This window comes from Ambystoma mexicanum, chromosome 1p (assembly GCF_040938575.1).
Source record: "Ambystoma mexicanum isolate Mex_15411 chromosome 1p, UKY_AmexF1_1, whole genome shotgun sequence".
In the NCBI taxonomy this organism is placed as follows: Eukaryota; Metazoa; Chordata; class Amphibia; order Caudata; family Ambystomatidae; genus Ambystoma; species Ambystoma mexicanum.
The window spans coordinates 1,011,951,938-1,011,967,261 of record NC_090921.1 but is presented as its reverse complement, the minus strand read 5'-3'; the positions used below and the strand labels follow the sequence as shown (position 1 = coordinate 1,011,967,261).

The following is a 15,324-nucleotide window of genomic DNA, read 5'->3' as shown; positions in this document are numbered from 1 at the left end:
GTGCTTTGAGAAGTCTTGCCTAATTGTAAAGCGCGTGGGGGCTGCAGGAAGGTGCTAGCCAAGGTGCTGCCTCCTCCCCAACAGAGGCTTGTAGTTGCCCAATGAATGAGCTCCACATCAATATCCTGAAACTGTGAGCAGTGTTCTGGGACCTGAAGTCATTTCTTCTGTCCCTGAAGGGCAAAGTGGTGAGTATCTTCACGGACACCACCACCACAATGTTGTACATCGAGAAGCAGGGGGCACCCGATACCCAGCGCTCTCCAGAGAGGCGCAGGATTGTTGGCACTGGGTCATCGACCAAAAGATGTTCTTCATCCTCTTTCATCTGCCAGGAGTAAAGACACCATCGCCGACAACCTCAGCAGGGTGCTGCGCTCCTGCCACGAGTGGGAACTTGAGTAGGATCAGGTATATCGCATCTTCCTCAAGTGGGGCAGACCCCAGATCTGTTTGCGACTGCAGCAAACTCAAAATGCCAGAAATTCACCTGCATGTTCCACCAGCCGAGGAGCATGAGGGACGCGTTCTCCCTGTGTGAAGGCCTGTTCCTATATGCGTTCCTTACATTGCCTCTCCTGCTGAGTCCTCAATCATCTCAAACCGTGCCGATGCAGGATGATCCTTGTCGCCCCGGCATGGCTGCTGCAGATTTGGTACTCTGACCGTCTCAGCCTGTCAATGCCGCCTCCGGTCAAGCTGCCGGTGGTCGCGGATCTGCTCACCAGAGGCGCAATCCTCCATGACCCAGGATCACTGAACGGGAGTTCTTGGCACCTGCAGCACTAGAGTTTGGAGGATACAAGTTGCCAGCGGACTGCAGGGAGGTCCTTGCCAAGGCCAGAGTCACCTTTTGGTGCTACAGGCAAAAATTGAAGCATTTCGCTATGTGGTGCCAGTTGCAGAAGATCAACCCTGTGAGGGTCGCTGCCCCACAGATCCTTCCTGGTGCATGCCTCTCTAAAGGTGCAGCTGGCGGCTATCTCCTGCTACACCAGGTCTCCAGGACGATTTTCACTTTGGTCCCGCCGTCTCGTCAAACAGCTGCCAGTGAAGGCCCCTGCGTGGGAACTCAACATGGTGCTGACGAGGCTCATTGGGGGGGAGGGGCCTTCGAGCCTATTAAGATATATTTCGAGGGGATTGGGTCCTCCGATGTATTCCAGATCTATGACCGTAATCACCACAGCTGTTCTGCTTCGGAAAATCTTTCGGCTCCTGCGTCGATACGCCGCCCTCGGGGACCTCCTCCAACGGCTGACGTCACTGGATGTTATAAGTAGGACGCACGACGCCCGTAGCCTCTATTCTGTTCTTTCCGCAAACATTTTCGCTTCGGAGATCTCGGCGCGCCTCGACTCTTTGGAGTTTCTGTTCTTTATCGGTTCTTCGAACGTGTTCGTTCACAAAGTATATCATTCGTGATGTCTACCTCGTCTTTCACCCCGCATCCGGGCTTTAAGAAGTGCGGGGACTGTGGGTGCAAAATGTCGGTGACGGACTCGCACAACGCCTGCCTCTGGTGCCTCGGCGAGGCCCATGACACGGATGATTGTGTCGACTGCCAGTCGCTTACGTCCAAAGCCTTGCGGGAGCGCAAGAAACGGTCGGTAGGTAAGGTGTCCAAGCCACGGAAGTAGGTCTGCGGGGCTTCGACGGACGATTCGAGGGGCGACTCTCCTCATCATTTGAAGTCCAGTGGGTCTCGGTCCCGGAGTAGGTCCAGCCACTCTTCTGCCTCTTCGAGACACTCCCGGAAGCGGCATCGGTCGCCTTCCCCGTCCTCCTCCGAGAACTCCACCCGTCCGCGGGTCGCTTAGCCCACCAAGAAAGCGACGCCGGAGGAATTTGCTTCCTTCGGTAAGAAAATGCTAGCGATTCTCGAATCGCAGGGCACTGGTCCGTCCGCACCTCCGAGTAGGGTCGGTTGTGATCGGTCGAGACACCGCTCGTATGCCTTCGGGCTCGGGTGGTCGGCACGATTTGCGGGAAAGGTCCCGCTCGAACAAGGGGAATCATTCTCGTCATGCCCGTTCCAGTTCCAGGTCCCGGTCCTCGACGCGCTCAAGACCGTGTGCACCTGTGGTGTCTTCGAGGAAGACGTAGACACCTGTGGCGCCGAGGTCATCGATGGACTCTTTCGAGGCTCTGCTGAAGAAGTCATCGGCGCCCAGGCTGTCGAGGGACACGCTCAGGGCTCAGCCCTCGAGACCTGTGTCAATGCTGTCGGCGCCGCGTTCGGCGTAGACGCGGATTCACTCTCAGCCCTTCAAGGCTGTTTCGACGGGGGTACCCCGGGCATGGTGGAACCCCCTAGAAAGGCTCTGGCCAAGGTCAAGCATGGCTTTGTCCCCCATTCTGTGCCCTTACCGCCATCTTGAGTACATTTCAGAGGTGGATGAGGGCTCTGATGGCATGGTTCCTGATACGGTACCAGATGTGATTCTCTCGGGCCATAGCCAAATTGAGGACCTGCGTCAGTCCCTGCACGACGCCAGTTTTGTAGGCCTGAGCCTGGCACTCATGCCGACTCCTCGTACCGGCGCCTTAGGTCTAGCGTCACGGAGTACTTGGGTTGGTCTGCTCCACCAGGATGACCTTAAGGATATCCTCGACCAACTGACCCGGTACTGCTGTTCCATATGGCTCTACAGAGGAGGGTGGCGGCGGCTTGGACTGCTCCAGAGTCTCCTGGCAGTGGGCAAGTCTTTGCTGCGAAAATACCGCCCAGCCAGTAGCGACCCCTGCTACTTGACCAAGCACCCCACTCCGGAGAGCTTGGTGGTGCAGGCGGCTACAGCCCCAGCAAAGTAGGCGTCGTATCCTACCATCCCTCCTGATAGGGACGACGAGCGTTTTGATGGTTGGGCAAATAGTGTTTTCTTCAGGCGGCCAACTCCGTATGTGCCTTGTCACGTTTCACACACACTGTGGAGCTGTTTCCTTAGCGGCGGCTGAACATATTCCCGAAGTGTACGAACGGGATGGTTTCCTTGCTATGGTTCAGGATGGCAAGAATGACATGTGTGAGGCCGTTCAGTTGGGTTTGGACATGGCAGATTGCGTCAGCCGGTCCATGGCGGCGAGCACTGTGATACGCAGTTTGCGTGGTTGCGGAAGTCGAGGTTTGCTCCTGATGTGCAGGCCCGGCTCCTCAACATTCCTTTGACGGTGAACATCTTTTTGGCAGGAAGGCTGACGAGAGCCTTGAGAGGTTGCAGACCTCCAAAGCTGCAGCGAAGTCGTTAGGCGCTGCAGTTCGACAACCTCGGCCTTTTCGTCCTAGGGCACAGCAATGCAGGGAAGGTTCTTTTCGTTATTACTCATCCTTTGGTAAAGCGAGAGGAGCTGCCAGTCAAAGGGGCCACCATAGGAGTGCCAGAGGTGGAAAACAAGGTACTCGAGGTGCCAAGGCCGCTCGGGCAGTTGCTTCTTTGCCCTCAGGCAACGCCACAGCCGCTTAAACTCAGTCATGAGGCCATGTCCCATGGTTCGCTGGTTGGGGGAAGGCTGGCGCAGCATCTTGTAGAGTGGCGTGCCATTACTTCAGATGTGTGGGTTCTGGAGATCATAGCCCACGGCTACTGTCTTCCTTTCTGGAAGAGGCCTCATGACAATCCACCAGGGACTCTTCAAAGAGAGTCCGGATCCGCTCCTTGCACAGGAAATTCAATCCCTGCTGTAGAAAGGCACCATAGAAGTGGTGCCTGTAGCGGAGAGGAACAAGGAATGGTATTCCCCTTATTTTTTGATTTGCAAGGAGGACAGGGGATTGAGACCCATCATGGACTTGCGCAGTTTGAACAAACTCCTCAGGAAGGACAAGTTCATTATGGTTACTCTCTCTGAAGTCCTCCAGGCCCTTCAACTTCAGGACTGGTTGGTGTCTCTCGACCTCAAGGACGCTTATTTTCATGTGCCGATCCATCCAAAGCACAAGAAGTACCTGAGGTTCGCGGTTGGTGACTCGGACTTTCAATTTCTGTTCCTGCCGTTAGGATTGATCTCCGCCTTGAGGGTCTTCACCAAGCTCATGGTAGTTATGGCAGACCATCTCAGGAAACGGGGGATTCACGTCTACCCCTACCTGGACGATTGCTTGATCAGGGCACGCTCTCCCGAGCAAGTCCTGGATCATCTGTCGGTCACCTGCCACTCCCTCCACAAGCTGGGCTTCTCCCTCAACTTGAAGTCCCATTTGACACCAACTCAGAGGCTCCAGTACATCGGAGCAGTGCTCGACACGTCCCTGCGGCAGTGTTTTCCTCCCCAGGTGAGGGCTCATCACATTCAGCAGATGGTGCACAAGTTTCAGCTTGCCCAGAGTCTCCCAGCGTTCGAGTTCTTGATTGCTCGGCCTCATGGCATCCTGCATTCTTCTGGTGCCAGAGGCCAGGTTGTGGATGAGATCTTTGCAATGGGCACTCAAGCTCCAGTGGTCTCAGTCCTCTGGCAGGATGTCGGACCCTGTTCAGGTGCCGTCCTCGGTCGCCCAGGACCTTCAGTGGTGGGCTGTCAGGCAATCTGATGAAGGGGGCTCATTTTTGGCTACCCTGGCCGGAGGTGACGATTGTGACGGACGCATCCCTCACGGGATGGGGAGCTCATGCCAACTAGTTGACAGTCAGCGGTTGTTTGTCTCCGTCTGAGTCCAGACTCCATATCAATCTGTTGGAGCTGAGGGCCGTCGGGCTTGCCCTGAAGGCTTTTCTGCCGACTGTGCGAGGAAAGAGTGTCATGATCCTGACGGACAATACAGTGGCCATGCACTACCTCAACAAAAAGGGGGGGGTGGCAGGATCACTTCCTCTGTTCAAGGAGGTGATGCAGCTCTGGTTCTGGGCAATCCTGCAGGAAGTTTTGATCTCAGCAGTTCATTTGGCCGGAGATGAAAACGAGACAGCGGATTCTCTGAGCAGGCAGAGCGCGATCTCTCACGAGTGGGAGTTGGCTCAGGAGATTCTCCTGGAGATCTTCGCCCCCTTTGGGGGACCCCTCAACTGGATCTCTTCGCCTCCAGTGTCAACTGGAAGTGTGAAAGATTCTGCTTGCCGGACTTTCCTCCAAAAGGAGCCTTAGGAGACGTGTTGTGGTGGAGTGGTCATTCCCACTGCTGTACTTGTTTCCTCCAGTCCCCGTCATCCAACAAGTGCTGCAGAGGTTGCGATTGTTCGGTTCCCGGATGATCCTCATTGCTCCGGTGTGGGCCCGGAGGACGTGGTACCCGGACCTTCTCGACTTGTCCATCTGCCCTCCATGTCTTCCCTACCGAGACGATCTGGTCTCACGGGAGCGAGGGGTGGGGGGGGTTCAGGTTCTCCATCCAGAGGTCAGATCACTCAAACTTCACGCTTGGTTTCTGAAAGGATGAGGTATAAGGATTGGGACCTCCCTGAAGACGTAATGGAGGTGTTGCTTTTGGCCAGACTGCCGCAACTAAGTCCCTGTACCGTTGCCGTTGGCAAAAGTTCTGCAACTGGTGCAGGGTTAAGCATGTGGATCCTTTTGCATGTGACATTCCTGTGGTTCTGTCTTTTTTGCTTTCTTTAGACCGCAGGGGCTTGCAAGTGGGTACGGTTAAAGGTTACCTGGCGGCGCTGTCCATATTTAAGCGCTCGTCTGAAGAGTGTTCTTATTTTAAAATTCCTTTGATTTCTGTTTCTAAAAGGGCTCACTAATGTGTTCCCTCCGTCACCTTGCCAGGTGCCCGTTTGGGATTTGAACCTTGTCCTAGAGTTTCTGATGGGTGCTCCGTTTGAGCCTTTGCGTTCTTGCCCTTTGAGACTGTTAACTCTTAAAACTGTATTTTTGGTTGCGGTCACTTCTGCTCGCAGAGTGAGTGAGTTACTGGCACTTTCAGTTTAGCCACCCTTCACTGTATTTCAGAAGGACAGGGTTGTCCTTAGAGTTTGTCCTTCCTTTCTTCCGAAAGTGGTGTCGGAATTTCCTTTAGGCCAGAAGGTGGTTGTTCCGGCATTTCATCCTCCTCCACATCCTGGTAAGGAAGAGGAGAGGCTCCATAGGCTCGATCCTAGGAGGGCTTTAAGCTTTTATATTTCACGCATGTCCCGGGTCAGAGTGGACGATCAACTCTTCATTGGTTACGCTGGTAAGCGGTTGGGACAAGCTGTGACTAGGCAGACTTCGTCTTACTGGATTATTCTGGCTATTTCTGAGTTACCGCTTGGTGGTTAAGGACCCACCGGTTGGCTTGCGGGCCCATTCTTCCAGGGGTATGGCTGCCTCTACTGCCCTACAGAGGGGTGTTCCTATTCGTAACATCTGTGATGCATCCACCTGGGCTTCGGTCCATACTTTTGTACGTCACTACTGCCTCGATTCCATCCGTGGGCAGTATCTGGCCTTTGGCAAGGCGGTCCTTTGCTCCCCAATTTGATTGGGCATTCTAAATTTCTTTTTCTAAATTCTTTTCCCACCTCCTTGCATTGGTACTGCTATGGGAGTCTGTCATAGATGTGGAATACGTCGGAGAACTCAATTCCCTCGAAGAACAAGTTACTCTTACCTGGTAATGTTTTTTCGATGGGATGGTCCGACGACGTATTCCATATCGCCTCCTCCCTGCCTACCCCGCTACAGAATTTCTTATGCGTTTGCAGCTTACGTTTCCACAAGGCTTTGTGTGGTCAGAATGGCATAAGACTGGCACACGTTCTGGGGAAAAAACTACAACTGGGGCTACGGGCGTCGTGCGTCCTACTTATAACATCCAGTGACGTCAGTGGAGGTCCTCGAGGGCGGCGTATCTACGTCATAGACGCAGTACGCAGAAAGATTTTCCGAAGCAGCACAGCTGTGGTGATTACTGTCATAGATATGGAATACGTCGTCGGACCATCCCATTGAAAGAATGTTACCAGGTAAGAGTAACTTGTTCTTCTGAACTCTGACCTGGTAGGCAGAGGTACCGTAGGCCAGCCTAGTTTCTTGGAACAGGGTAGTCTTCTGGACAAGCCAGACCAATCAAGGTAGCATTGGCAGTGATCAATACTAGGTCTCAGGACGGGTGAGGGTGACTGAAAGACCTCAATGAGCACACAGAGTAAAAATATACTAATACATTTATTCAAGACCTTTGAGTTTCAACACACTATTCATGAACAGTAACAATTTTAAACCAACACAATCCTACTAAAATACATGTATACAAAACCAAGAGGCCTAAAGGGTTGATGCACGGAATCGGTCCACAACCTAGAAAAGGGAAGGAAGCAGGAAGTGCAGTGTCTTTAGGCAGTTCTGCAGTAATCACAGTCCTAACTGAAAGGCAGTCCAGTCCCTAAGAAGAGGGGAGCCTATTGCTCAAATGTACTTGCAATGCTGGAGCATGCAGTAGTGCAGATGGGTGAAAACGGGGTCTCTTGTAGGGTCTGTAGCAGCTCAGGAAGGTGGGTGAGGCAATGCAGAATAGGTTCCCACTATTCGCAGAGGGTCTCCCCGAGAAGGCAGTACATGTACCAGGAGTTGGGAATAGATCAATAGCTCAGGCTATCTGTGGAAAGGAGAGGGGCTCTTGGGCCACTCGTGCGTAAAAATGGATGGATCCGGTAGGGGCCACCGGTAAGGGTTGCAATCACTCACCGACCCCTGGCGCAGTCCAGACCAAACTTCGGCAGTCAAGTCCAATTCGGCTGCAAGTTTAAATGCAGCAATCAAGTGGCTCTGTGGCTTTCAGTGACAAAGTTAGTGTTGATTCCCAAACAGCACAGTGGCAATTTCTTCGCTCCTGGTGAATAGAACAGGCCAGTTTCACTGTAGCAGGCTCCAGGGCACAGCTGCAATACACTTACAAAGTTTGGCGACACGGTAAGCGCATGTACTCCGGTTCGGGTGCTCTCGTTACGCCAGATCTGGGAACGCCAAGCATACGAAATTCAGTGCGAGTGCTGTGAACACAGAGCTTGCGATGTACCAAGTTTCAAGGATCTCCTCAAAATGGCAGCTGTGACAGGAAAGATCCTGCTCAAGCTGGTCAGCCCACTGGTTGGCCCAGGGACACTTCTGAGAAGGCTTACTTGCAGGGTTTGATAAAGGTGCTGAGAATAGTTAGTTCCTCTATTCCAATGGGTCTAAGCATCTTCGCAGACCACCTAGTTCGGTCAGATTCAGAGGGGTCCAGCGGGACAACTGTGGGCTCAGGGTGCCAAACCTTCCAGCGGGTCCCCAGCGGTTCCTCGACTCGGCTTCTTAGTTTCAGTTTACTTGTATCTCATCTTTAGTTCATTGAGAACTCCAGAGATCGACATGTTATGGGTGTTTGGAGACTTCTCTTATCCAGAATCTTTTGTGCCGAAACGAAGAGTACCCAATGGGAGATCTGCTCACATATAGGCACACCATACGTGGATCAATCACGGACCATGGTGGTTCCAGGCATTCATAGCACACCAGCCTCTCTGGCACCCAAGATATGTTTTGGAACCAGACCGTCCAATTCACATTCTTGAAGCACACAGGGCGTGCAGAAGCCTGCGAAAGCTTGGCGTTTCATGGGAGAATGCATGCCCAAATAAGGACTGACCCGCGTTGACACCACCTGGGGAAGGTGGAGGGGCAAGATAGCCAAAAGACAAAGAACCTCGTGGCATGGCCATTTTGGAGGTAGACCACCTATTCGTGCCAAACGTAGTTTACCTGGCAGGAAAGGGTTAAAAATACATGGAAAGATGAGCTGCCACTAGCCCTGTCCAAGGCCCATCTGTGCTTCTCCGAGAAAATCATTTGAGAGTATCTAGGGCCTTTAGAAATGACAGGAAGACCCAAGTGCACTATACTGGAAGGTACATCGTGCACTTGCAACATGTTGCAGAAAAGTTGCAACATTGACAAGGACTAAGGGAAACAGTCTCCCAGTACTGACTAAGTGCATGTCACTTTCCCCATAACAATAGTGAGCCAAAAAGCCCAGGGGAGTACAGTTTAAGGCTGTGCTCCTCTGGCAAAGTCAGACTATGCTGTATAACAGCAGCAAAACGTTGGGGGGGACACAACTGAGGGAGAATTAGAGATGGAATGGAAATCTTTCCTAACACCTATGTATCGTGCCCCTCTCGTTCCCCCTCATGGAAAACTGCTTTCCTTGTCACTGTCACCTCTGACAGGAGAGTGGGCGAGATCCAGGCCCTATCCTGCAAACAGCCATATCTGACTTTTCACGAATCGAGGGTGGTGGTATGGACACACCCCTTCATGCCAAACGTTCAATCAGAATTCCACCTCAACAAGCCTTTGGTGTTGCCTGTGTTCTTTCCGAACCCTTTGTCGCCAGCTGAAAGGACTTTGCCGTTGCTGGACGTTGCTCGTGCTCTGAAGTTCTATGTGGCAACTGTTTTTGAACTTTGGTCCTGTCAACCATGGGGAAGACTGGTCGAAGGCTTCCATCTCAAGGTGGCTGTCCGGCTGCATGAGTCATTGGTTGACAAACTGACCGATGCCAGCTGTCCAAGAGACCATTCCACCAGAGCGATTGCTGCGATGACTACGCTCCCGTCTGGTGTGCCCCTGCTGGACATCTGCAGGGTTGTTATGTTGAATTCCATACACACCTTCACGAGATTCTACTGCGTCGACAGGGATTCCAGAGGAGAGTCAAGGGTTTGCCAAGCATTGCTACGTGACCTGTTCACTTGAAGGTGAGCTTGTTCCAGAGGTAAGAGTAATTTCTTCTGGTGAGCCTGGCCACCTCCCGTGGTTGTTTAATGTTCTGCTATGTATTCATGCCAGACCCCGTGCTGAAGAAGGAACCAGTTACTTGCCTGTAACTATTCTCCAGCATTGGTCTGGCATGGATTCACATGCAAACCCTTCCTCCTACCCCCTCTGCAGCTCTTCTTGGGCATATTGCCACTTTTCTTGCTTACCAAATCTGAAGATTGACTGCCAGAGGATTTGCTTAGGGGGAGGGCAGTCATTGCCCGGGGGCAGTATGACAGTGCAGCGCATGGTTTAGAGGAGAAATGCAGTTTGTAAGTGAAACTGTTTTTTCTTTTACTGAGTATTTCCCACCTGACGACAGAATATTCATGTAAATTCATGCCAGACCCATGCTGGAGAAAATTAATTACAAGTAAGTAACTTCTTCCATATAGACAATGACTGGAGAACGGAAAAAATTACATATTAAACCCCTGCAAAGGAAGGTACAGATTGGTATAAGTACAACTGGCCCACAGAGATTCAATCCTAACTTCAGAAGTCCATCCCTAAAATGTATGGGGCTTTGTTCCCAAAAAGTTCAGTAAAGTTGCATAGTTTTGTGAAGCTGGAAAAAATGAAGGTAGGGTCTCTGGGGTCTAATGAACACTACAAGGCTTTAGGGGACAAGTTAATCTGACTAACAAACGTGTCCCCAAGCGAGTGCCTGTGGGAACAAGCACTGGCCAAGCCAAAGTAATACGAAAGTTTCTAAAAGTTACCAAAACTTTCAAAAGGGAGTTAGTGATGTAGGTGTGTATCGTTACAAATCACCCCCTGTGCTCTGATTCTTCATGGGACTTGGCAGGTTTGATGAAGAGTGTCCAAGGACACTTTTCTCGCCGTTCACCTCTGCCCTTAATGACCATGGGTTGCAGGTTAGAGCACTTCTTCGGTTGTCTACTTATGCTGGTGCAAGGTCTTTCAGTTGAGAAATGCAAAAGAACTTGATGCAGGGCCCTTGTTGGGACAGGACAGTGAGCAGGTAAGCGGTTTCGGACTGCCACTGATGCACGGCAATGCAAAGGGTTTCACTTGCTGCAGTCAGACTTTGCATCCTATCTTGGACCCCTTGATGCTAGGACTACGTCTTGCACAAGCTGAAGTTCTCCCCCCAAATTCCAGGACTCCACTCAGAACGATGACCTCTGCAGCATGGTAGCCCACACCATAGCTGGGCAGCCACTGGGCAGTTTACAGGGGCACTTCCGAAGGCTCTTCATAGGACTCAGAGCTGACGTTCACTCCAAGAGTTTGCAGCTCCTATTGCAGGACTGCTGGAGATCTTCCACAGGACAGCAGCAGAAGTTGGTCGGCAGTCTGCCTTCCAAAGGGTCCAGTCTCCTTGCAAGTCTTGCAGCTGGACAGGATTCTTGGCTCCTTCACTTTCTTCCAGGATCTCTCTAGAGTAGGTGCAGGGGTCCTCTTATCGTAAAAGCCAGGTAAGAGCTGAAACTTCACTAGCCAATGACTGAACACGCACAAACCAACAACCCCTCCTCCCCTATCCCAGTCTCCCACCCTCCCCATGGTCCAATCCTGAACATGGCAGCAAAACTAATGCCTACCACTCACATTGCCACCAGTTTGTGACCAAACAGTCACAGCCCACTTCCTGGCAGCAAACTCATATATTCCTCCAGTAGCCCGCCAAAAGCCTCTGCTTTTCCAGGCACTGGAAGTCCATACAAGGATTTTCCTGGCCTCACAGGCCAGGAAGAACGCTAAAAGACAAGATGGCCAAAGGACAAGCCAAAAATCTCATGACATGGCCATGTGTGACTACTAGCCACAGTAGCCAAACGCAGTAAGGCCAAAACGAAATGCACCAAAAAATGCAAGTCACTGCTGCCACCAGCTTGTCCATTTAGCACACCTAGTGTAACCAAATAATCCTGAGTGCTGTAAAAAGAAATCTTTCATAACATTGATAAATGTTGCTGCAACTTCGGTGGCATCAGTGTGGACCTCCAGAAGCACACATTAATGTGTTAAGAAAAAGTTACTCATTCCAACATGGAGTCCTTTTATGCCAACTTCTAAACGCAAGGATATTTGACAAAAAGCACTAATTACAGAATATTGTTGCTGATTGGAAAGCACCTGGCATTAGCTGGTCCAGATTGGGCCAGCTTCCAAGGTAATTAACTTGTATTAATAGTGGTCTTGATGAACCCCACATGGGTAAAAATGAGGGTTTATTGATGTACTGACAATATGGCATCTGGATTTTGGATGCAAAACAAACGGTTTGAAAAATTAAAATGTAATTCGAGTAGAGTATGGCCTTACCTTTGACATTTTTGCTCTTCTTGCAGGAAATGGCAGATAATCAGATTGACTCGGGTGACCTGATGGAGTGTCTTATACAAAACAAACACCAGAAAGAGATGAATGAGAAGTGTGCCATTGGAGTCACTCACTTCCAGCTGGTAATTGGCACCCACTCTGCCCTCATCAATGTGTACATTCACTAATTGCATCCTGTTCCTGGCAGGCCAGTTCTTGTATAAAAGCTTGTTTTTTGACTGTTCATTCTACATAGATATTTTGCCACAGTTTCAACTTCAAGACTCATTGCATTACTGGATAAATACAAGAGTTTCTGGCACCAAAAAAAATGGATACCGAGACATTATGCCACCTAGCATATGCCTCAATAGATCATAATTCAACCGTTTTTCTCTGACTGTAAGCTGGGAAAGGTTTCTCTTTTAGCAACTTTCTCTCCATAGTTCTATGGGCCTCAAACATTTTGCTTTTTGTTTTTAAACCTGTCCTGATTTTTTTAAGGGAAAAAACCCTTGGCGTTTTGCTCATTTTGATATGGGGAAACTGGTCAGTCCTTCAGGCTCAGTGCTAGGAAACTGTTTCCCTTTTGTCTTTGTTTTTGTTAACTTTTCAACAGTGTACAAAGCTTCTTAAAATGCAGTGGGAATTTACCACAATTATTGTATATCCTCCTTATTGAAAACGTGTCTGTGGTAATTCACATTCCTGTTCATATTTCTGTTTCTGGCAGTTACGTTGTGCTCTTACGAACTCGCCAATGGGAATGTTTTGTATAGTTGGTGCATGGTGACAGCTGTCTGCGTGTAGTATTGAATTGAACTCCCATCTCTTTCCTGAAGGACCAAGTTTCTAGTTCATTGCTATCGGAGTGAATTGTTAGATCCAAAAAGTTTGCGTTCTTATCACATTCTCCTGTGAATTGTATCCCAAAGTTGTTGTTCTTGATTCTGTTCGTGAATTCTCCAAATTTTGCTGCTGTTCCCCCTCCAAATTAGGAAAACATTGTCAATATAACAAGTCCAGAGTATCATCCGGTGTTCAAATTCTTGATTTGTATATACAAATTTACCTTCAAACAGTCCCATGAATAGGTAAGCCAGGGCTGGGGCATAGTTTGTGCCCAGGGCCACACCTTTTGTCTCTTGATAAAATATATTCTCCAGCATTGGATCTTTCATGGATTCACATGCTTAGAATATTCCCCGTCGTCAGGCTGGGAATCCCCGGTACATTATATAGACCCTTACCCGTAGGAAAACTTTATCGACGCTTATGCGTCCTATCCACCTCGTTTTGTATCATGCGTGCCCGCGCCGTCAGGACGCCATGATATAAATACAGGACCCGCCCCCGCGCTCCCTCGGATTTCAACCGTCTTTCAAAGTAGTGGGATCCTCGCGGTTACTGCTGATTGAAGTTAGGTTGTGTTTTCGCTTCGGCGAAGTTACGTTTTGAAAAAAATAAAGTCCGGAAAAGCTTTATTTCGTCCTTGTGCGACGTGGACTCAAAAAAGTCTATGAAGGTGATGCCCACATGGATTGTATCTGTCTCCACCCGCACCACACGGCGGATACATGCGAGATATGCCAGGGTTTCTCCCAAAAAACCCTTAAAGACCGGAAAAGAAGGTTGGTGAGTGGCTTAACGACGGAGCGGGTGCCTACCCGGCATCAGAAGTTGGCTCCACGGCCTCCAGGAGCAAGTCGGAACCTCCCTCGAAGAAGGTGAGGCCTGTCGAAAAATGCCCTGCGGACAAGCATGCGGGGAAGCATGCTGGGTCTTCCTCATCACACAAAAAGTCCTCCTCCTCCTCCTCATCCTCTAAGACGGAGAGGCAAGCGGCATCAAAATCCTCCTCAGGGGACCGTCCTAGGTCTTCCGTGAGTCGAGACGCTTCAGCAGGGAAGTCGGCAACGAAATCGGCTACGAAGTCTAAAGGCTCGGTGCCGGCGACTTGCTCGTCGTCCCCGGTATCGCTAACGATGCCTATTACTATTCAGGCAGCAGCGGTGGGGATTCCTTCGTCGACGGGGGCTCAATTTATGGCCTGGCAGCCAGAGGTTTGTGACCCGGCCCCCCCTGAGGTCCTGCTGCAAGACACGGCCTTGCCGGGGTCGTCAGTGGAAGGAGAAGGTGACATGGTTATGCAGCCATCGGACTTGGGCCTACGGCCTTCCAATACGTCGACGACGAGTTCGAGTGGGGGTGTGGTCCCTCTATCCTCGACGTTGCTGACCCCCCAGGCGGTTTTGTCTCTGGATGTGCTTAATACACTTCAGAAGCTCCTGCAGCGTCTGGATATGCAGATCCCTCAGCCTGGCACTTCATCGTCGATATTTTCGGCACCTTCCGTCGACTAACAAGCTCAAGCAGCTCGCACGACGACCAAAAGTCCGTCGGCCTCTCAGGTGGTGAAGGATCGTCCTCGAGTGCAGGAGGAGGGTGAGCTATCAGAGTCCGATTCTATACGAGGGGACTCAGGGTCGGACATCTCCCTGTCACCGTCGAGAGACCCAACATGGAATTCGGATGTAGAGGTAGAGTCTACGAGGAGCCAGGCACAACCATCTCCTCCGGATGATGTGGGAGTCTTCCATGCAATGATGGGAAAAGCGTGTTCCGAGTTCGGCTTAATTCCTGAGGAGCAAAAGAAAGATTGTTTTCTTTTTGATCACATGGGTCAAAGGAGGAAATCGGTATTTGCCATCCCAATCCTGGATCACGTATGGCAAGAAGGCCTCAAGACGATGCGTCATCCGTTCTCGGAACCGGCTATTAAGGGGCGTATTGAGAAAAAGTTTAAAGCTCCGGAGTCCACTCCAAAATGTCTAACATCACAGCCACTGTCAGACTCTGTGGTATCGGCGGCAGCGGCTAGGAAGGCCAGAGTACAGCAAAAATGTTCAACCCCACCAGAAAGCGAGGCAAGGAGACAGAACGCCTTCGGGAAAAAGGTGCTCTCAGTCGGCGCCACGACGGTAAGAGCAGCCAACTCCTTGGCGATTGTATCGCGTTACGATAGGGAGATGTGGCATAAAATAGCCCCTATCCTAGAACACCTGCCGGAAGAACATCGCAAAGCAGCCATGTTACTAGTACGGGATGGTGAGGAGGCCTCGAACCATGCAATTAATTTTGCGGTGGACCTAGCAGAGTCGGGGTTCAAACAAATCAATCATGGCGTAGTACTTCGTCGACAAGCGTGGCTCAAATGTACTACTTTTAGACCTGAAGTCCCGTACAAAGTTCTAGACATGCCATGTGAAGGAGAACATCTGTTTGGAGACAAGGTTGATGAAGCCTTGAAGGGGATGAAGG

General features: G+C 50.7%; 1 protein-coding gene across 2 annotated transcripts in view; it reads left to right on the top strand.

Moving 5' to 3' along the window:
• The window catches only part of GLG1 (golgi glycoprotein 1), a 1,453,447-nt gene that overhangs the window by 713,955 nt on the left and 724,168 nt on the right, over nucleotides 1-15,324 (top strand). For both annotated transcript variants that reach the window (XM_069655141.1, XM_069655148.1), the window contains exon 15: nucleotides 12,033-12,146. In XM_069655141.1, coding sequence (XP_069511242.1) covers nucleotides 12,033-12,146 — 114 coding nt within the window. The remainder of the gene's footprint in view (nucleotides 1-12,032; nucleotides 12,147-15,324) is intronic.